General features: G+C 38.4%; 2 protein-coding genes and 1 long non-coding RNA gene across 3 annotated transcripts; all 3 read right to left on the reverse strand.

Annotated features, from left to right (window-relative positions):
- Positions 1-2,173: 2,173 nt before the first annotated feature.
- On the reverse strand, positions 2,174-16,771 carry LOC123516830 (cytosolic non-specific dipeptidase-like). The gene is made up of 11 exons (XM_045276532.1): positions 16,578-16,771; positions 15,791-15,965; positions 15,569-15,688; positions 11,756-11,911; positions 10,980-11,183; positions 7,147-7,243; positions 6,637-6,761; positions 5,754-5,975; positions 4,266-4,415; positions 3,018-3,119; positions 2,174-2,426 (listed from the first exon to the last, which is right to left on the reverse strand). The coding sequence occupies exons 1-11, from the start codon at positions 16,610-16,612 to the stop codon at positions 2,382-2,384; spliced, it is 1,431 nt and encodes a 476-aa protein (XP_045132467.1). The 5' UTR covers positions 16,613-16,771; the 3' UTR covers positions 2,174-2,381.
- Positions 14,294-15,562, reverse strand: LOC123516831. Its single transcript, XR_006678296.1, has 2 exons — positions 15,121-15,562; positions 14,294-15,009 (listed from the first exon to the last, which is right to left on the reverse strand). It is a non-coding gene; the product is annotated as an uncharacterized LOC123516831 (long non-coding RNA).
- A 3,639-nt stretch (positions 16,772-20,410) lies between the features above and the next one.
- On the reverse strand, positions 20,411-22,275 carry LOC123517045 (U-scoloptoxin(01)-Er1a-like). The gene is made up of 3 exons (XM_045276876.1): positions 22,118-22,275; positions 21,215-21,456; positions 20,411-20,831 (listed from the first exon to the last, which is right to left on the reverse strand). The coding sequence occupies exons 2-3, from the start codon at positions 21,428-21,430 to the stop codon at positions 20,634-20,636; spliced, it is 414 nt and encodes a 137-aa protein (XP_045132811.1). The 5' UTR covers positions 21,431-21,456; positions 22,118-22,275; the 3' UTR covers positions 20,411-20,633.
- Positions 22,276-23,346: the final 1,071 nt, after the last annotated feature.

Consider the following 23,346-nt stretch of genomic DNA (forward strand, 5'->3'; position numbering starts at 1 on the left):
CATTCCTTGGTTCCTGATGCGAGCAGGGAGGAGGCAGCGGTGTGGCATGAAGCTTGCTGCCTCGTCTGGTTTCTGGCTTGTTTCTTCTTTGTTCCTTCTTACACTGAAACACGCATCTTTCACACCCTGTGACGTTCACCTGGTGGCTTATCATTTTGTCTCGACTTCATTATGGAATGATCCTTTATTTCAATTCTCTCACAATTGTTCAGATCGCTGTGTTTTTGCTACGATGCAGCGGCTATGAAGTTAGCTGCAATTAACAGTATGTTGTGTGTAGAAGATTAACTCTGAGGAGCATTCGTATGCATAATTAAGAAAGGAAATTATTGTTGAGAAGAATCCACTGCAGCTGTGATCATTGCAGTAAAAACTATCTACAGATGGCGATATACAAGTATTTTATTCAAATTTTCCATTCACTCCTTGTGCCTTCATTTCAATTGTATGATTCGATGAAACTCTTTTTCCGAAAAAGATACATTGGCTGATGGAATAAATAGACTACCTAACTTTACTATATGAAGAAAAATGTCCCAATGGTTTACAAGTATCATCTTTTCACCTCACTTACCCAGACCATCTCACATCATCACTATCAAAACTTCACTTATACTTATCACAGGAGAAGCTCGGTTACAGATACGCGGACAAGTTGTAGGGAAATGTCGCGTCTTCACTCCAATTATCCGCCGCTCAGGTAGCCTAAACATTATCCCTCAGCCAAGAGCATTAATCTCCGGAGCATCACCGTCGAGCAAAGCCATTAACCCTCCAGTATTGATTATCATCCATATCAACTGTTAATTAGTGGAAATGGGGATCATACAAAGACAACGCAACAGTGTGTGTGTGTGTGTGTGTGTGTGTGAGAGGGAATCAGCAGACTTCCATCCATTAGTGGCCGCTGCTGGAGGTAAACATTCATGCCTCATATTGGCGGAACATGTTTGGACTTAAGGTTTCTGTTATGAGATAGGTGGCGTGAGATTGGATGCTGTGAGGCTTCTGTTATTCTTTCTAAACCTGTGGTATATACGCTCGTATGGGTTTGTGATATAAACAATTCTCTCTCTCTCTCTCTCTCTCTCTCTCTCGTACCTTTATTCCTGTATCAGTTCAGTGTGTAGGAGTGAATTAATTAATGAAGTCAGGCAAGCCAATACGCCTCCCATACGCGGAAGATGACGGAGGGCTGTAATCATGTGAGGGTGTGTGGGCGTGGGTGTGGTCATAAGTAGAGCTAATAGGCGTCGTTGCATGAGGTCTTCGCTTTGTCTGAGACGGAGGCAGGTAAGGGCTGGAAAGAAATAAGAAGAATGGCTCTCTCTCTCTCTCTCTCTCTCTCTCGCTTGTGTGTGTGTGTGTGTTACATATTCATGTGTGTTCGGGTTTATATCTATCATGTGTGTGCGTGTTACATATCCATGTTCAGGTGTATATCTATCGTGTGTGTGTGTGTTGCATCAACTTCATTAATCTAGTTATTTTTTGATTAGCACTTCTGAATTTGAGAATCCCATGCCTCACTGCATCCTACCCTCCAGTCATTACACAACATTCAATACATTTCATCTCCTTACAGTCTGTTCTATACTGTCACCAATGTAGTAAGCAGTGCTTATAAGTCTGATCCTTCCCATTGTTGGTTGTGGTTTACAAACTATCTCGCTAATAATGAAATATGTCAGGATAAAAAATACTCAACTTTTGATAAGAATATGAACTGACAGCAAAATATGATGCTGTACCTGTCACACAATTAAACACAAATTGGTCATCCACACGTACTTAAGCAAAGGATAATTTGTTTGAAACAAAGAAAATTTATTTTTTGCCAGTCAAGAAAAAATGTTTTATTAATTTAATTTTAAAGTCCAATACATTGCAAAGTTTATCAACTCGCATTTTTTCTTGTGCGAAGTATTTACGTTAATCTTTTTTTTCTTTTTCTTATTTGTTTTGAAGACAAAAGATATCATTGAACAATGCAAAAAAAAACTTAATTTGACCTTTCCATTGGCATTGGCATCTAGCTTGGCTCATTGCCATAATTTAGTTCATTATTAGTTTTTTTGTGTAGCTGTTCATTATTACAAAACCATGATTTCTTATTTCATTGTACAGTACTGCAGTGTGTAAACTTGGGATTCCTGCTAATGAAAAATACAGCATTTGGCAAACTGTTTATAAATGTAAGGCACAACCATGACAGTCTGAGCTTTATGGCTGAGAACTGTAAATTAAGTCATCCTGAAGCAATACCACTCCACCTTCCATAGCTCTGCTTGCTAACCAACATGGAATTAATAAAAATCAGAAAATAATTTCAGGATACAATAGGTAGCATGAGAATTTATTTCAAAATCTAGTTGAATGCATCAAACACTGGCAACTTCATGAAGGTAGGCAGCCAGCAGTTTAGTCTGAAAGACAAGAAATGTAAAATTATTTATTTTTCTGGAAAAAACATAATAATGCTAAATATCACATACATTAGGTACTGGACTGTTTGAAGATGTGAAAACTTTTCTGTCAATAGATGAGCATAGGTATGTTAGAGAAAGAAATGGTATCGATCATGACATGAGTTATTGCCAGTTTCCTCATTTAAATGATGAGGAAACATTGTGGCAAATCCCAATTATCATAACATGAGCATACATAAATGTAAGCTGCATTTTCCTACCCTTAATTAAATAATATTGTAAACTATATGTACACTTAAATTCCATCTAAACTATGCTAATTTCTTCCCTATTTCCAAGATAAGAGTATCTTATATATATATATATATATATATATATATATATATATATATATATATATATATATATATATATATATATATATATATATATATATATATATATATATATATATATATATATAGATATATATATACATATATATATATATATATATATATATATATATATATATATATATATATATATATATATATATATATATTTTTTTTTTTTTTTTCAAAAACTCTGTATCTCTACTGCACTCACTCCTTCAATGTAATTGCGAATATTGATTTTCTCATTCTGGGAATGGGCACCATCATCACAAGCTCCCATGGGCAACAGCATCACATTCTTGCCAGTTACCTCCTGTAAAGAATATTCAGATTAGTCTTCTAAACAATGCCCACAACTCAGGGTACCTCAGATAGTGTTGCTATTCATAACTTCAAACATGTGTTGAATTGAGCACTGAGGTTAATGTTACAATACAGGAGAGAGAGAGAGAGAGAGAGAGAGAGAGAGAGAGAGAGAGAGAGAGAGAGAGAGAGAGAGAGAGAGAGAGAGAGAGAGAGAGAGAGAGAGAGAGAAATTATTCTAAGACATTCCCTCTCAGCTCTTCATTTCATCACATTTATATAACACTTGGGCCACACACTTGAAGTCTTTATCTCCTCAGTTCTCTCCATCCCAAAACCAACTCATGTCATCCAGTTATTGATGTATTTTAACTCCCTCCACAACCATCTCTACTGTCTTGATAAGATGAAAGAAATAATGCAAAAAAATTCATATATGTAATGGAATAATAAGGTTTAATACAGTATTTAGAGAGTTCTAAGAAAAAATTGAGAATAAAGGTTCAAATTTTGTTTTCATATTGTCAAAATGTTTGATGAACTTTCCTGTTTAAGCAATTAAAGAAACTGTCAATACTAGGTATCTTATTTGATACCTCTCAAATTTTAAAATAAATTTTCATTATAAATGAAAAACTTGTACAAATAATGACCACTTGATATTTCACCAAAAACTCTCAAAAAAATACACTCAGTTAAGAGTAATTGAAACAATAAGGAACTTACTTATACTGTACCTTCACAGCTGAAGCACTTGATGGTTACTCAGGGTAATTACATGGAACACTTAGGTATTAATCTCAGTCTTTGTAAATTAATCAAGTTAACAGAAACTGTTGTAAGTTAACGAGTATGTCTCCATACCAGAAGTCTAATCTATAACAAATATTAACCAAGTTATAAAGTTAAAATTAAAAGAATTGAAATCCTTAAGGCCTTACAAATCTCAGAAGAAAATGGACTTACCTGCAGAATTATTGTAATCGGAATAGAGCCACCTTCCCTGGTCAAGTCTGGTTCCACCCCATATACTAACTGTGTGGCTCTACGGCCTGCCAGGTAATTTTGGTGGGTGTAATCTGCTTGCCATGCGGGAGCACTACCCTCCATCTCTGTGACCTGGAACAACCACATAATAGCACACGTGCTCTTTTACCTGTAGCACCAGCGTGACTGGAATGGATCCCCCTTCACGAGTCATGTCTGGTTCTACCCCATACACCAACTTGGTGGCCCGACGCCCAGCCTCATAATTGGAGTGGTTTGGGTCTGACATCCAACATCGGCCACCATGGTAGAAAGCAGCCTGGGAACCACACCACACTTGTTACTAAATCTATGCCGACCCTTGGTACAGGGGTCACTCTTCCTTGTTAAATAGGATGGAGTTACCCCTGTACCTGGTCCGAGTATAAGCATAATGGGCACACCTGCATTATCAGAGTGATAGGAATAGAACACCCATCACGAGTCATATCTGCATCCATGCCAAATGTGTGACGAACGGCTCTTCTTCCAGCCTGGATGTGTGGGTGGTTAGGATCTGACAACCAGTGAATACCACTGTGATGCAAAGATGCCTGTAATACACAGGATATTACATCCCTGATGAAAGGTATTTGATTTGCACACAAAATTAAAATGTTTTATAATAATGTTTTATGATGATACATTAATACAAACATTTTAAGTGGATGCTGTCACATAAGAAAATTTCATTAAAGTCAACTGATTGGTTTCTAAAGCACAGATAATTCACTTTAATTATATCCCATTCATATTTCTATAATTTGTTACTGTATTTAACAAGACTTGTAGCTTTTTTATTAAGATAAATCCGTTTTGATATGATAATCACAAAAGCAAGTCATGCACCATATCACTGAACAAAGTTTTGAAGACTGAATACTTCCAGAAAGTTCAGGACAAGGTCAAGAGGGCCAGCTGATTGTTCTGTAATAATGTGATCAAGTAAACACACTCCAATCTTCCATTTATTACTCCAGTCCTTCCTTCCAAGATCCTGTTAAATCACTAACCATATTAAAAAGTAAGAAAGCGTGTATGAAGTGCAGTAATATTGTATTTTGATTATGCCTTAAAAGACACTGAAACTGAGTACTGCTACAATATTATCTTACAGATGATTTGTAAGCATATTAAGAACTTCTTGGCATTACCAACTATGCCATTAGCAGCCTCAGAAATTTCAAGGTCTTGCAATTTTATAAGAAGCAAAAATCTGATGGGATATTATTCCATCACCCTCTTTGCTACTAAAATGTTATGCAATACTCAGTATCAAATTATTTGTTGTTCACAAAATTGTCATATTCTATACTTGCACAAATATAAATATGTATACATACTCAAAATATAAAAAGTAAATTATGTTAAACAATAAAAAGTAGTAAAATGTATGTAAGAATGTGACTGAAAGTAGACTGAATTCATAATTTTTTGCTTCAACAGAATTTTTTTTTTTAAATGCAAGTTTGTTGAATTTTTCTAACTATTGTATCTAACATGCTTTGAAATCATCAAGATTCTAGTATGAATTTTCTCAGATGCCAATTCATGCATTTATAAGAAGCAAAGTTAAAGGTAACATTGCATTTGATAAAACTGAAAGAATTAGACTCACCTTCATCTTGTTTGGACTGCCTCGTTTCTCCCACTGTTTGTTCAGGTAGTCAACAGTTACTTTGCTGACTGTTTCTGGAGTTTGGTTTGGCACAATGCGAATGCTGAATTTGCCAATGACTTTCCTAGGAATGACTGTCTTGGCTCCAGGCTCACTGAATGCACCTTCAATGCCGTGCAGGGAGAGGGATGGGTTCCTCCACCGTGCCATCAAGGTCTTGATCTTTTTGTATTCAGAAAATCATAATTTAAATTACAAAATGTAAATAAAAGATATATAATCTTAACATAGTTATGAAATTCAAAAAAATGTGTACACACTGCTGATAATACCAAAACATAATCTAGAAAGTACAAAAAGTCAGACACAATACTAAGGAGCAACAATTCACAAGTATCTAAAAGGAGAAAACTTCAGAAATAATAATTAATGAAAGATTTTTTACAGGGTGCCACATGAATGAAAAGTAAAAATATGTGCTTCACAAATAGGTGGCTTAGTCAAGTCTGCTACAAATTCTTTAAATTCTAAATAAATAGCATTTGAATATGGCACTTTGGGAAGCTCAAGATCACCACCTACATATAACTGTCCGCTAGAATTTGCCCTACACAGTGACCAGTGAATTGTAAAAAGTGGAATACCTTACAGCAATTAAATTCACACAATAATGTTATAGAATTAGCCTGTAATGAAAATGCATGAATATATTTATAAGTTTAATATTCATAAGCAGGACATTTACTAATTGAGGAAGAGATTCCTGATTCAAAGAATTTACTCCTAAATCCACTGCTACTGCCACAAATGTTTCCTAAAGTTTATGAAATGGCAGTGATGAGGTTCTGGTGTTGTATATTTTGAGAAGACACACACCACTAACCTTATCTTGGTGATGAACAAGACGATCATGACCCAAGTCCCTGCGATAGTCTTCCACATCGAAGTCAATGTCGGCATATAGTTTTTCTTCCTCTGATGTCAATGGTGCAACTTCATCCATCAAACCTAATGAAAAATAAATTTCCAAAAATAACTAATGAAGCCTTGAAATGGAGGATATAATATTACAAACTGATAAAAACTAACAAAAGATTGAGTGCAAAGATATGAAATTAGTAGGCAACGGTCAATATTTTAAAGGCATTACCCTCATCTAAGCACATATGTACAGGGTGTAACACATATTTCTAAGGATATTGCCAGAGATGAAAGTACAGATTATTCTGAGTGGAATGTGTTCTATGCACTTAAAATATACATTTTGAGACATTGTTTAACTGATGCATGAAAATAGAAGTGTAGCCTGGCAACAGATACAATAGTCAGGCCAGGCTGAGACCTGAAATTGTGAACAGTCCAGTCAATGATTAATAAGAATGATTTTTCTTACCTGGAATAAGAATGTTGCCTTTGTTATCAAGAAGTGTATTCATGAGGTAGATGAGATCAGCCATGGCCTCATGAACAGTGCCTCCAATGTTTAGAAACTTACATCAGAAAGGAGGGAAGCTGCAGTAGGCTGTGGTGTCAGGCCAATACAAGGCAGTCCCAGTGTGCTCAATCTACCTTATTTCCATCTATCTTCCCCATCCATGAATTATCTAACCTTCTTTTAAAGCTCCCTATTGACTCACCCCTGACTACATGCCCACTCAGACTGTTCCACTCATCAACTACTCTGTTTGGTAATTAGACGTTAGGGTTTTATCTCCCTTCTTAAATATGGGAACCACATTAGCTTCTCTCCACATTGTACCTCACCTGACTCCAGTGACATCCTAAAAAGGCTCGCTTACGACGTCCTTGCATTCCTTTAGAACCCTTGGATATACTTCATCAGGTCCTGGTGACTTGAATTTCTTAAGTTTATCTATCTCCTGCTCTACCATCGCCTTAGTTATAAGGATATCTGTCAGCCTTTCACTATCCTCTGCCCTACATACCTCATCGCTATCTGGGATTTCCTGTGTGTTCTCTTGGGTGAAGACATTTAAAAAATACTCGTTCATAATTCTACTAATCTCTTTCGCAGAACTAGCCATTTCACCATTTGTTGTCTTTACGGGACCTATTTCTTCTCTGCTTTTCGTCTTATATAATTGAAAAAATTCCTTAGGGTTCATCTTTGCTTGGCTGGCTACCCTCAACTCATATTCACTTTTCACTTTTAGCTTTCCTCGTTAACCTCTTAACTGATCTTACTAATTCATAGTATAGTGGCCTTAAAGCTTCATCCCCTTCCTTTAGCCTCTTATATATATATTCCTTTTTTGCCCTATGCATCACTTTAATCTGTAGCACAGGCAATTTTATTTATAGTAGTACCCATATTAGGGCCCATATCACCACCTAAGTGCATGTTTGGTGTAACCACCTAGAACCTGTGTATCGTGGTGACATGGAGGTAACTTGAAACCACTCGACAAATGGCAAAGTATCCAGACGATATGTGGAGGGATTCGAACCTACGTGTGGACGTCTGCCCGATCATACACTCACCACCTTATCCACTATGCCACTGCCTCCCTCTGCCTGGTTTGATCATTGTGTTTTTTTCATTTGTCAACACTTGGCAAATTTGTCAACTCAGCCTTAACACACATATGTGCATAGAACATTTTCAATTTGATCTGTACTTTCATGTGAAACTCTTGCAATATCTGCAGTAATATGTTTCCTGTACTGTCTGATCCATACCTTTCATGTCCTCTGTGATAGCATGTTCCAATAATTCATCCACCATATTCATACATATATCTTTTGTGTGTGTGTGTGTGTGTGTGTGTGTGTGTGTGTGTGTGTGTGTGTGTGTGTGTGTGTGTGTGTGTGTGTTATTCACCACAGTAGTCTGCTGGTCATCCAGCCTGTGTATCATGGTGACATGTAGGTAACTTGAAACCACTCAACAAATGGCAAAGTATCCAGACAATATGTGGTGGGATTCGAACCTACTCGTGGACATCTGTCCGATCATACATTCACCACCTTATCCACTATGCCAGCCAGCCTTTCCCCTACGGAAAGAGCTCAGAGCTCGTAGTGACCGACCGATCATCGGGTAGAACTGAGACCACAACACACTCCACACACCGGGAAAGCAAGGCCACAACCCCTCGAGTTAAATCCTGTACCTATTTACTGCTGGGTGAACAGGGGCTACACATTAAGAATCTTACACATTTGCCTCGCCGCTTCCCAGGACTCAAACCCGGACCCTCTCGATTGTGAGTCGAGCGTGCTAACCACTACAGTACGCTCTGTGTGTGTGTGTGTGTGTGTGTGTGTGTGTGTGTGTGTGTGTGTGTGTGTGTGTGTGTGTGTGTGTGTGTGTGTGTGTGTGTGTGTGTGTGTGTGTGTGTGTGTGTGTGCGTGTGTGTGTGTGTGTGTATTTACCTAGTTGTAGTTTTACAGGGCCTGGGCTTTATGCTCGTGTGGCCCCGTCTCCATATCTACACTTATCCAATCTTACTTTAAAAGTGTGCACACTCGTTGCAGACACTACTTCTTCATCTAAACTGTTCCACGCCTCAATACATCTCTGCGGAAACTATATTTTTAATATCTCTCAGACATCTTCCTTTCTCAGCTTTTTACTATGCGATCTTGTGCTTCGGATGTCATATTCTTCTCTCAGGATCAGTTTCTCATTATCCACTTGGTCCATTCCGTTGATCAATTTATAGACTTGTATCAGGTCTCCTCTCTCCTTCTTTGTTCCAAGGTTGGTAGATCCATAGCCTTTAGTCTCTCCTCATATGTCATCCCTTCAAGTTCTGGGACCATTCTTGTAGCCATTTTTGTAGCCTCTCCAATTTTCTTATGTGTTTCTTTTATGAGGGGTCCACACTACTCCTGCATATTCCAATCTGGGTCTTATTATAGTATTTATCAATTTCTTCATCATTTCTTTGTCCATGTAGTGAAATGCTACTCCAATATTCCTCAGCAAATTATATGTTTCTCTAAAAATTCTATCAATATGGCTTACTGGTTGATTGTTTTCTTCCATCGTCACTCCTAAGTCCTTTTCCTTTTGACTTTCTCCAGTTCTACTCCATCTCCCATCTTATAGATTCCCACAGGTCGTCTTTCACTCTTTCCCATTTCCATGACATGGCTTTTGTTCACATTGAATTCCATTTCCCACTTCTTACTCCATTCCCAGATCTTATTTAGGTCTTCTTGCAGTATTTCACAATCCTCCTTTTGCTTTATAACTCTGCACAGTTTCGTATCATCCGCAAACAAATTTATGTAGCTGTTCACTCCTTCTGGCATGTCGTTAATATAAATGAGGAAAAGTACTGGTGCCAATACTGACCCCTGTGGCACTCCGCTTTCTACTGCTCTCCACTTGGACTTCATATCTTTAACTACCGTCCTTATTTCTCTCCCCCTCAAATAATTGTCTATCCATCTCAATGTGCTTCCTTTTAAGCCACCCTTCTCCTCTAACTTCCACAGTAATCTTGCGTGTGGCACTTTGTCAAATGCCTTTTTTAAATCCAAATAGATGCAGTCAACCCATCCCTCTCTCTCTTGTACTCTATCAACTATTCTAGAATAGAAACTCAATAAATTAGTTACACAAGACCGTCCTTTTCTAAAGGACGGTGTGTGTGTGTGTGTGTTCGTGTGTGTGTGTGTGTGTGTGTGTGTGTGTGTGTGTGTGTGTGTGTGTGTGTGTGTGTGTGTGTGTGTGTGTGTGTGTGTGTGTGTGTGTGTGTGTGTGTGTGTGTGTGTGTGTGTCTGTGTATTCACCTCGGTCGCCTGCTGGTCACCCAGCCAGTCTTCCCCATTACGGAGCGAGCTCAGAGCTCATAGACCAATCTTCGGGTAGGACTGAGACCACATCAACACACAACACACACCGGGAAAGTGAGGCAACAACCCCTCGAGTTACATCCCGTACCTATTTACTGCTAGGTGAACAGGGCCCCCACATTAAGAGGCTTGCCCATTTGCCTCGCTGCTTACCGGGACTCAAACCCGTCCCTCTCGATTGTGAGTCGAGCGTGCAAATCACTACACTACACGGTGTGTGTGTGTGTGTGTGTGTGTGTGTGTGTGTGTGTGTGTGTGTGTGTGTGTGTGTGTGTGTGTGTGTGTTTTACCTGTAATTGTAATATGCAGGACATAATTTACTCTCCTGTATCCTTGCCTCCATATGTATATTCAAACAGTCTTTGAAAATGTAATGATTGATATAAGTTGAATTTTGACATTTAGAATCCATGCTCCACAAACCTCAATGCAGAAGTAGCAAATTCCACGCAAACCATAAGTGATGCATGGTTTATTCTTGCCCAGCCAGTAGTTGTCTGAGATGCAAACAAAGTCAGTGCCTGCCAAAAACTTGTCCTTCTGAGCTTTGAGCAATTCTTCTAGCCCTTCTGATCCTGATTCTTCCATGCCTTCAAATACAAACTGTAAAACAATAGATATGGTAACAGAAGGAGAGAAAAGTTAAACAGTTCTCTTCATAAAATCTCAAAATGCCTTCATTACAATTTAGTTTAGAATACCAAAGCAGAGAGCACATGTTTCATTTCTTCATTTGATTGTGTTTTTAGATACTTCAAAAAATTTTCAATGGTGACAGAAGACTTGTGTATCTGTGTTACTTGCACAATTCTACTAGTTTGTGCTGAGTACTTCTCTTAAACATGCACACCATCAATGGGTAAATGGCCCAAAATGGGTCATATAAAGTAAGAAGAATGGATCAAAATAAAACCCTTTCCTTTGAAAGGGATTGCCTGATATATCCAGCTGTCTTAAGTCATGATTTTGTTAGTAGTCAAAGATTTGCAAAATTTCATGCAAGACAAAGTAACTACATTTTCTAATACTCACTTACAAACTGACTGCACTGGGAGATTGGAAACAAGTCAGAATTATGCTGTCTTAAATTCATAATGAGATCCAAAACCTTAAAAATAATGTTGAATGAATTAGCTGCCTGCAATGAGTATCTCCCTGCAATCATCTCAACTAACCTTAACATTGACAGGAACATCCAGACCATTCTTCTGGAAAGCTTCTATGGCATGTATCCAACCAATGACTGGTCCCTTATCATCAGTTGAACCTCTGCCATACAGCTTCTCATCCTTCTCAATCAGTACAAAGGGCTCGGTGTCCCATCCATCTTCCTAAAAAAACAATGAATCACTAGTAAATAAAGATATACAAAACATAAATATATACATGCATGTAGATGAATTAGTACAAAATACACTATATGAATCAATTAGATAGCTATGTAAAAAGTTTGAGTTGCAGTAGTTATTCTATGTCACAGCTGGACTGCCTCATGACATCAGACTGTCATACTATCTTTCTTATTTCTACAAAGGAGGCTGGCCAGAGAAAATTAATGGAGAAAAAAGACCTTGATCAACTGCTGCACCCAAAAAGAAGACCATTTAGCAAAGAGATTTATAGTGCTCATCACGGCATTATGCTGGGTAAGCGCCCCACATAATGCATATTGCCGTGACAAAGATTAGTGGCCTATCATACAAGGAGGTCTTTTTCTTTCATTGCATTATGCTGTGATGAGAAACAATGGCCTACCATACAAGGAGGTCTTTTTCCGTCACACCATTATGCTGGGTAACAGCCATTAGTATGCCATCATTGCCTCTCAACACACACCACAGTACCATCTCAGTGCCCATAGTCATCAAAGTACAACCCAGAAACCAAGGGAAACACAGACAAACGATGGTGCAAGTGAGAGAATAACAGCACTTCCTCTCACCACACAGCCATGCAGGCACTGAGGCAGTACTGAGGTGTGTGTTGGGAGGCAGTGATGTCATACTAATGGCTGGTACCCATCATAATGCCATGATGGAAAAAAACCTCCCTGTATGGTAGGTCATTGTTTTTCATCATAGCATTATGGTGGGGTGTTCATCCAGCATAATACCATGACAAGCACTGTATACAGAAAGGCAGTTTAATTCCAGAAGCATCTTAACATGTAAACGAGGTGATATAAAATTTTTAAGGACGCATGTGTTAGGATTTGCTCCTCTTTGGAAGTGAAATGGTAAAAAAAATTGTACATATCTAATTAAAAGAGTTGGGTGAAATATAAACCAAAAATAAATATTTAAGTTTCAACAAAGATATGAAAAATTCTCTAGCTTCAAAACATGGTGACAGCTGCATCTCATTAGTCTTTATACGAATAGTAAAACCAGTTTTTATTTGAAAAGTAAGAAAAAAGTAAGAGGGAACTGATGCCACTTGCACTAGGACACCTAGATTTCAAAGAGGAATGCATGTAGCTTTAAGTAAATACAATCACAGCTAACCATACTATGTATGTGTTCTAAACTTCCAATCTACTTCAAAGTATACAGACATTTTAAGATATGGTACAATCTGCATTTCATTACCAATTACTCTAATTTTCACAGAGGGCATATCTTGTAAGATGAAGCACTATCAGTGCTTATCTGTATGAACCTAAGTGACACATCAAGGTTATGACTTCTTAGATTAGATAAACTATATACATGCACCTATACATATAGGAACAGAAATTCAAACTGAAGGGCTTCCTTTTGTTCACAGCTGGTATTGAATGTCTTCATGTCTTAACTCAGGTGATCTTAATGGTGGGGATCACATGCAGTAGGCCTACATTTCTAATGCTCTTACAATAAGCCTAACATTTCTCATTAATTAATATATATTTTTATTTAATTCTTTTGGATTATTAAGACTGGAAGAATAACAGAATTGAAAGCTTTCATATATCATCTCACTGGTATTTTTGTTCTAGGCATGAATGATGAATTACATAAGGTTATAACATATAAGCATGCAATAAGTTTTACTAAGTCTACAAAAACTTAGCTAATTTGGAAGTAAGGTAGGATCTTAAGAAAGATTGGGAAAATATATAACTCTGGCCTCAGGAAAACTTGATTAACTATGAGAGAGAGAGAGAGAGAGAGAGAGAGAGAGAGAGAGAGAGAGAGAGAGAGAGAGAGAGAGAGAGAGAGAGAGAGAGAGAGAGAGAGAGAGAGAGTGTGTGTGTGTGTGTGTGTGTGTGTGTGTGTGTGTGTGTGTGTGTGTGTGTGTGTGTGTGTGTGTGTGTGTGTGTGTGTGTGTGTGTGTGTGTGTGTGTGTGTGTGTGTGTGTGTGTGTGTCAAGCAAGTGTCATTATACAGTAGGTGGGAGACCTATTGACCATGTCCTATCATGCCTTAACTGATAAGAAAAATATGTATCAATGAACTTTACATTCAAGAACTCAGTGAACTTTACATCCACCTTTGACTTCCACTTATTGAATACATTTGCTTCCCAATGCATGACAAAATATACAAATTACAAGGGTCCAGATAAAATCAATAGCATACTATTGCATAATTCATTGATGCTCTGACTGTTATCTTGAGAAGATCAGTGTCAAGTGTTAATACAAACCTTATCATAGTTGTGAAGTGGTAGGAGGTAGGCATTATCTCAGTTATATAGAACTGGACAACAAGGAAATAATGAGAGCAAGAAATGTAACTAATATACCAATCAAATAATCTACAAATTTAACATATTCAAGGAATGTTCGAGGAAAACAGGTATCAAACAAATAAACTCAGGAACATACAATATGATAGTCTACAATACTCCATTGAAATAAAACAAGATTAGTTCCATTTTTTTGTCTATGGTGTTTGGCTTTTTAAGTCTGCTTGACACAGGCACCAGTATATGTTACCTTCCCGCCTTCTTTGGGAGATATCTATATTTCTCTGCTTAACTCACAAAATCAGAAAATTTAACTGACATCACAGAATTAAGCCTTCGTTCTGTAACTGAATCAATAGATAGTAAGTAAAAACTCTTATGGTTTATGCACCTTTTTACAAACATTCAATATTTACAGCTACTAAGAAAACAAGCATTGAGTAAAACAGGTTATTTTATCCTTAAACTATTTATGAAAACTTAAATACAGAATCATATTCAGAAATAATTTTTACAGAAGAACACATGTGATATGCTACAGTTGTTTTCAAAATTACAGTAAATATTAATTACCAGTAAATCGATGCATCAACCATAACATTTTATAGACACATAACAATTTCCATTTGTTTTTTTACCCTAATGAGACCTAAAATTGTGCTTAATTGTAGGAAAAATTGTAGTGAAAAATACAAATACTTTGTGAAGAAGGTCAATAAGTGGGATAGTGACACAATGCTGGTGCCTCTCCCAAACAGACCTAAAATTGTGCTTAATTGTAGGAAAAATTGTAGTGAAAAATACAAATACTTTGTGAAGAAGGTCAATAAGTGGGATAGTGACACAATGCTGGTGCCTCTCCCAAACAGACTTGCCTACCAAACCACATCAAATGGAAAAAATAGAACTTATTATCGTATCTGACTGAAAGTATAGCTATATGTAGTCAAAGCTGCCTGGAAGAGAAAAACAGTTCAAGTTTGAAAGATCAATTATACAAGTATATATATACTTACCATACCTAGCTCAATGCCAAATATCAATGATTTTACAATGACATATGATTATGGTTCCTACCAGATAGAGATGAGAAATGTACTGACACCAGTGAATGGATTTAAAGCTGCTGCATGAATGTTGCAGCAATATTTACATCTCAATGATGATGGAGCCATATTTGACTCTATACATTCTTTACACTTTAGATACAAGCTAAGATTTATGAGCAGTTGTCAGTTTTTTTGTTGACAGCCATTCATAACTAAATACGTAGGTACAACATGGAGCAGATTCTAATGGACATAAAAATAATGTGTTACCTTCAGGGCTGGCTGAACGTCAAGGTGGCCATACACACACACAGTTTTCTTCTTTGGGTCAGTTCCCAGCTGGCCAAGTAATACGGGAGGCAAAGGAATTTTCTTGCCATCTGGACATGTCTAAAAGAAAAAGGCATTTTCTAGCAACACAAAAATCATTATAGAGATTTTTACATGTTTCCATAAGTCTGCAATATTCCTTGAAAACACTTTCTCAAGTACCTGCATGCCGATGTCATGAAGAGCACAAGTCGCACCAAGAGCCTCCAGCTTTGCTTTTGCCCATTCCATTTGACGGACTATCTCGCCACGCTTCTGTGGCCAAGCAGACACTGACTTGATGGCAACAGCCTCACGCAGTACATCAATAAACCGTGTTTTGTTATCATCAACATATCTGTAAGGTGAGAGGAGGGATGGTCAATCATCAATTCAAAATTACAGCATCTAAATCTTTACTATATATAACTTTAAAATTCTAAATACTATCAAGTTCACAAGTCCTCAGTGTTTGGATCTTCCTTTTGGTCACTATCAAAACAAAAAAGCCATAGAGCATGGAGCTTGTTGTCTTCGTTCCTACCATGTAAACTTTGGCTGGCACTTGTACTAGACTCACCTATGAATTACTGCATTTTTCCTTATATGAGCAATATAGGGAGAAAATGTACTAGTGCATCAAGTCAAGCATAAGATCATTATGTAAACTTACACATCAAGAATGACCAGTGAAAAATACACATACCTACAATTTCACAATACAACAATGACTGATGCCATGGCCTGGAGTTGAGACAGTCTTGGGTCCACTTCCTATTTTGCGGTATAAAAAGCACAAAACAAACAATCCTACATTACTTTTATACCCAAACACCAGAAATGAGAAATATTTTCCTGTCTGGGGATCCCTTACACGATGCAAACAACACAGTAACAAGTTCTGATGGGCCGCCTATAAAAGTAACTGTCACCAGCCCATCAATACACGGACTTACGATAAGTTACTTACTTGAACACTTTGGCAAGACTTTCTGGAGGAGCCATGGTTACTGTGTCTTGAAGATGCAAGAGAGAGTGGCTGTGGAGGCTTTGGAGGGCGTCGCTGGCTGGCCGGCCGGTGCGCTGGTACTGACAATCAGCTGAGTCAGGGGCGAGACACAAGTGGCCGCCGAGCTCTATCTTGCGTCTATCTCCATTTGATTGTAGTGTGTGGCATCATTGGAGGGGCGTTTGTGCGTGCTTGTGTTATCAAGGCAGGACAATATACTTGGTGGCATGTTTGTTAATGTATTGACATGCAAACCGCAACCAATCATTGTCCATAACTTACTGTACATGGGGTAAGATCCCTTTTCAGCTAGATGGTGACGTATAACAGCTGTCAGGTGGGAAGAGAGTGTGAATGTTGTGTAATGTGTGATAATGTTATATTGTGATTGTTTTTTCTTTCCCTCTTTCTTTCTTTCTTTCTTGTCAGAGTAGAGGGGATTACACTTAGTAGCATGCAGTTTTGGCTGTTATGAAAGATAACTTTTATCTACACAACCTCCATATCCCAAGACTGGAGACAGTTATGAGTGATAGGTGTTGTTTGATGGTGTTTAATGTGTAGTGGTTGTTACGGACACAAGGGATGTTTGGATGTTATATAAAGTGGTATGATAGTTGAGGCGCAGAATGGCTACGTGACCCCGCATCTTTCAAGAGGTGTCATGTGCCTGCTAGCTGCTAATGGTCTTTATGGAGTTATTATCTTGCAAGAAATATGTTATTGTTTGATAGAGCCTGGCTAGCACTCTTAAGCTGGAATTGTGTCATTGCTAATCAGACAAGTATTTTATTGATCCCGAGTAATTAACTTTTTATGCTCATTCATGTTATTCTTTTCCTGTTATTGGAATTGGTAATGTCAGAAATTTTGTAACGTACCTAGGTTTTCTTTTGTTTCATGTGTTTACCAAAAAGTAAAAGAAAAATATAGAAGCATCTTTTAAATAATAAATATTCCTAGTTAAATACTAGAACATATTCGGGATTTTTTTTTTTTTTTTTTTTTTTTTTACAAAGCTGGAACTTCTTCCAACGAACAATATGTAGGATCAATTTTTTGTGCCAGACTCTATCAAAAGCTTTTGATATCTCTAAGTCAACAGCAAAAGTTTCACCAAAATCTTTAAATGAGGATGACCAAGTCTCGGTATAGGAAAGCTAGATCACCAATAGAGTAACCTTGACGGAAACTTAAGTATATCGCCACTAGGTACCTAGTGGCGATCAGCAGATAGAAGATTGTGAAGTGATAGATGTTTAATAATCTCCCTCTTGAAGATAAAAAAAAAGTAAAAAAAAAAAGAAACATGATAAGCGAGCAGTCACTCTTTCTAGGAACAGGTTGAATAAAGGCAAACCTCCAGCAAAGTGGGAAAGGTAGCTGTTGCTAGACAATGTTGAAAGAGTTTTACTATAGGCAAGGTGCAAATGCAGAGGCACAATTTCTGAGAACAATAAGAGGCACCCTATCAGGGGCGGGGATTCACTAATGCTCCCTACGTTAGCATTGCGTACGAAGAAGTGGTAAGGAGTCTATACGAACTCCTCCTAAAGCGATTTGCTAAAGGTTTCTTAAGGTCGCCATCTTGGATACTTTTCTTTTCAGCGGAGTTTCGCTTCTCTGGCGGTAGTTTCCGCTAGATGGCATATAGTGCATAGTTATCATTTTTCCTTCAGACAACAACAACGCTTTTTCTTCAAGAGACATTAACAGATCAGCAGCTAGTAGAAACAAAATAATGCGTCATAATCACATGATACAAGAGACAAGATCCCAAAAGACGGTTGCAGGGCAACTCAACCCATTGTCAACTTGGCTCATTGTCAAGTTGTCAACTCGGCTCACCTCTACACCAACTTGGACCACTGTGTGTAGCACTGTGTACCAACACGGCCCATTGTAACAACATTATCAATGATGGAAAACATGATCTGCAAGCTACGAAACATATATCTTATTATTTCATTAACGTTAATGGGTTTAAAAGATGGGAATCAGTCACTGCCATTGCACACTATCACTGTCATGTATACTCTCTCTCTCTCTCTCTCTCTCTCTCTCTCTCTCTCTCTCTCTCTCTCTCTCTCTTCATTAATCATGTACGTCATTGCCAGGCACTCACACCTCCCAGAGCATTGCTTTACACTGTACACATTATCGCCAAAATCACCAAAAAGTATTAGACCTCACTGAGCGCCTTTCTAGATTCATTGTATTAGTGCATACATTTCAATCTCCTTCCCTCCTCAGGCCACTGTCATATGATAATGTCACTTGCAGTCAAGGAATATACAAATCCTTGCTTGCAATTAGCCTATAGATTTCACTCTCCTTTCCTATTCAGGCTACTATCATATGCTAATACACTAGTATTTTCATATAAAGAGAGTCTCTCATCGCTTCTCAAGCCACTCATGTGCTTATGTTACCTGGAGTTCTTTATTTCAATCTACATCTTTTAACATCTGGCTTCGTACGTCGGTGTTCACCTCGGGGGTAGTGTAGTGGAGAAAAGGCGTCCATAGGTACGGGTTACGAAACCTTACGGGTCCCGAGAGAATACTTAGCTTTTGAGGTACGTACTAAGTCTGAAGTGTTTAGTGAATAGCTCGTAGCATAGATATGGACTTATAAGAACTTAAGGTGGGTTCACACGAGCCAATTTGCGGCTGAAATTACAAGTCGGTAGAGTTTTCGACAGAATATAGATGCCTAGCGACTGGAGAAACCAGTCGCAAAACAAGACCAACATTTTGGTCTTGCTCAGTCAATTTGCGACTTAATTTACTTGTGATGTCACGGAATAAGCTTTGAAAATATGATCTCCAGGTAGTAGAGATGTTAGAGTTGGTGAGGGAAAAGAACACATCAGGGACCTCAGAAAAGAATTATAAAGTAAAAAAAAGCTTACTCAAATTGTCGTTCGACGAAATATAGCTGGCACTCTCCGTGAACTGTTTCCCTCAATGCAGGGTGTTGTTGGAGGTGAGGATTGAAGACTTGTTAGGATTTAATTTGATCGCAATTGTGCATAGTCTTCTTAAAATTAGTGTGTGGTAGATACTATTTTTTTTTCCTATTTAGCCAGGGACGTATCCACAGACATTTTCTTTTCTGTTGACTCTTCCGGTACGCCAAAAGAAGAGCAACCATCCCTTCAGCATCGTCACTGAAGGAAGGCATCTTGACCGGTAGCTGTTTATTTACCTTCACTTCACGCCATAGCGTCAACTAGTTGATACTTTTCAGTCGCTATATGTGACGTTTTTCCGACTAGAAGGGCTCAGTCGATACTTCTAGCGACTTGGAATTTTAGTGGCAACCCGTCTTTTACAAAATGCGTAACTGTTTAGTGAATCCCGTCCCCGGTAGATCGATAAGCAAGTCCATTTAGGCCAGTTGGGGTATGGAGAATATATATCATTGGGAAAGATTTTAATAGATAATGTGAAGTAGTCAGAGAGTGGAGGAGTGAGAGGAACAAGCCATGAATCATCCAAGGTGGCGGTTTTAACAAAAGTTTGAGCGAAGAATTAATCTTTAGAAATAGATAAGATGCAGTGATGTCATTTGGTAAGGTCCTAAAAGTCACGAAGAGAGTTAGATCTTGAAAGATTTTTGACACTTTCTATTACGACCCTGCTTCCTAACGACAGACTTTAATGAGTAAAAAACTAACTAATTTATTGCTTCTTTTTAATTATTTTTAATTACTCATCCGAGAGATAAGCTAGCTCTGAAAAAAAAAGTTTTCCTTTCCTTTTGACTTTGGGGGAATAAAAACAAAGAAAGGCAATACGTACTCTATGTAATATATATATATATTTTTTTTTTATTGTTGTGTCAATTTTATTTTATCTTAGTTTTCACTTGTGCACGAACCTTTTCAGTTTGCTGAACTTATAGGTAAGACCGCACACACTACAGATATGAAATTGAATCCCTTTACCATGACGTCACCTTTCTGCTTATGTGAAGATGTCAGAAGGACGGAACCCCCCGAGTAGCAATCCACTACTGTAAGCTTACAGGCTGTTCGCTGAACTCTTGGTTTTCCTCTGGTATGATGCCGAAGTTTGCGTTGGACACTTCATAGTGGGCGGCCGCTTCAGAGCACGGCAGACTTTCGCTTGGGTGGGCACAGGTAAGAGAGTCCTGGCTGAACACGGCGTTCTGGCCGCACATGAAAGTGAAGTGCGCCACCTCCTCCAGCTGCGGGCAGGCAGAGCGGAATGACATGACAGATCACAAAGATATGGTGATTTAATGATACAGCAAAGAGCAATCCATCGTATGCGTAGCAGGTTCTATGTTATATGTAGTTGGAGTGATTTTATAGATAATCTATTATCATTAGATTATTAAGGTGTATGCATGACAATGACATTTGTTAGCATTTTGATAATAACAATAGTGTGTCAGCTGATGCCCTGGTCATTATATGTATAGCGCCTTAGTACGTACACGTGGATCAAGTGCTTGAATGTGTTTCAAGACCAATCAGCCCATCACTCCCAGAGCTGTTTGTGGCGATAATTATTGCAAAGAAAGAAAGTAAACAGAGTCAAGGACGCCTGGCTGAGTGAAAGTGTTACCTGGCCCTCCTCGCTGTACACCGGGAGACACACGTGGAAGGCGCGGCACCCGTTATCCATGTCAGCGTAGTAACCAAAGGCTCGGTCGTTGCAGTCAAAAGGGGACGATAGTATACCGAATCCTCCCGGTAAGCGGCCTGCCATCCTACCAGAGGCCCCTGCTGCAAGGGCTGCCATCACCACCACCACCAGCCGGAGCACTGATGAAGCTTCCATTTTAATGGTCAGGGCTGTATTTGTCTCTGAAATGTCAATTAGACAGAATGGATATTGATCCAAGTTATTGTTTTAAAACTTATGAATATAAACAACCATGGGTCTTAACAAAAAAAAAAAAGATATCACTACAACCAGGGCATGAACCAGCTCAGGCTGTGTCAGTGCCGACAACTTGAGGAATCAAAAGGCATTGTACAGAAGGGATACAACCGCACAGTCACAAAGAAGGTTAACTTCAGAAGGATATCAGTTGCATGGGACCAGGGGCATTTTCCTCTCCAGTATCTTGGAGTGGAGGGGACAGACTGGTATTTGTTCATTGTTACACTGTTATGAGTTTCACTTAAACCAGTCTAAAACTGTATCAAATGTGCAGTTTGTAACTTCTAACTGTTTTGATGATTACGAAAACTTTCATTTTAAAAACACGTTATTTTCCATAATTCTTGAGTGCTCTCTCTCTCTCTCTCTCTCTCTCTCTCTCTCTCTCTCTCTCTCTCTCTCTCTCTCTCTCTCTCTCTCTCTCTCTCTCTCTCTCTCTCTCTCTCTCTCTCTCTCTCTCTCTCTCTCTCTCTGAACTGTACTGCTCTCTTCGTATGTATTCCAGTATATTATCAATTATGCCCTACAGTAGTGTACAGAGATACTGTAGTGAGAAGAAACGGTATCAGTATGTCTCCTTACCTGAGTGGCTGGAGTGAGTGGCTTCTTGAGGCAGTGGGCACAAGAGACAGTGAGAGAGACTTGGTGAGGTGTCTCCAGTGGTCGGGTGTTGGGACTGGACTGGGATCGAGGGAGGCTGCGAGGCGGACGGACACGATTGTCGACTGGGTGGGCAGGTCACTCGCGGCGAGGTGAGGTAGGATGATTTTTTTTGTCTGTGAAGTCACGAGTCTTCGTGGCCTTGACGGCAGGCTGGCCCTTATGGCAGGTATGGGAAAGGTTGACCTCTCTCACGCTGTACTCTTAACGTAAGGAGGAAGACGATGGCTTGCATCCTGTCAATGAAGCCTACAACTTACACAATATAATGAATATTTGTAGGTGTATGTAAGCCCGTGCGCTTGTGTGTGTGTGTGTGTGTGTGTGTGTGTGTGTGTGTGTGTGTGTGTGTGTGTGTGTGTGTGTGTGTGTGTGTGTGTGTGTGTGTGTGTGTGTGTGTGTGTGTGTGTGTGTGTGTGTGTGTGTGTGTGTGTGTGTGTATATATATATATATATATATATATATATATATATATATATATATATATATATATATATATATATATATATATATATATATATATATATATATATATATATATATATATATATATATATATACAAGTCACAGGAAGGAACACACACAGGAGCAGTCAGGAGTTCCAGAGCTACGTGTTTCTACGTTATGCACATTTGGTCAAGTTAAAGTTACGCTCATTTCAGAGCTAGAACCGTAGAAACACCCTTGAAAACTGTCACTTCAACTGGAGCCTTTAGAAAGGATATATATATATATATATATATATATATATATATATATATATATATATATATATATATATATATATATATATATATATATATATATATATATATATATATATATATATATATGCATGATTTGCATATTTGTTACCCTAGGAGCGAAGGTCAGTGTAAGACGTGTTTGGCGTTCTCGTTGGCGTGAGAGGCAGTCACGTTGGCAAGGGATGAGGCACAAATGGCAGAAAGCTTGTCACGAGAACAGAAAACTGTATGCTATTTCTGGTTCCCTCAATCCCCACCCACTTTTTTTTTCAATTCACCTCTCTCTCTCTCTCTCTCTCTCTCTCTCTCTCTCTCTCTCTCTCTCTCTCTCTCTCTCTCTCTCTCTCTCTCTCTCATAAGTATTCATTTACAAAACGCCCCGTTAACAGTTACTGAGATGCATC

The sequence above is a fragment of the Portunus trituberculatus genome, chromosome 41, assembly GCF_017591435.1.
Source record: "Portunus trituberculatus isolate SZX2019 chromosome 41, ASM1759143v1, whole genome shotgun sequence".
Lineage (NCBI taxonomy): Eukaryota > Metazoa > Arthropoda > Malacostraca > Decapoda > Portunidae > Portunus > Portunus trituberculatus.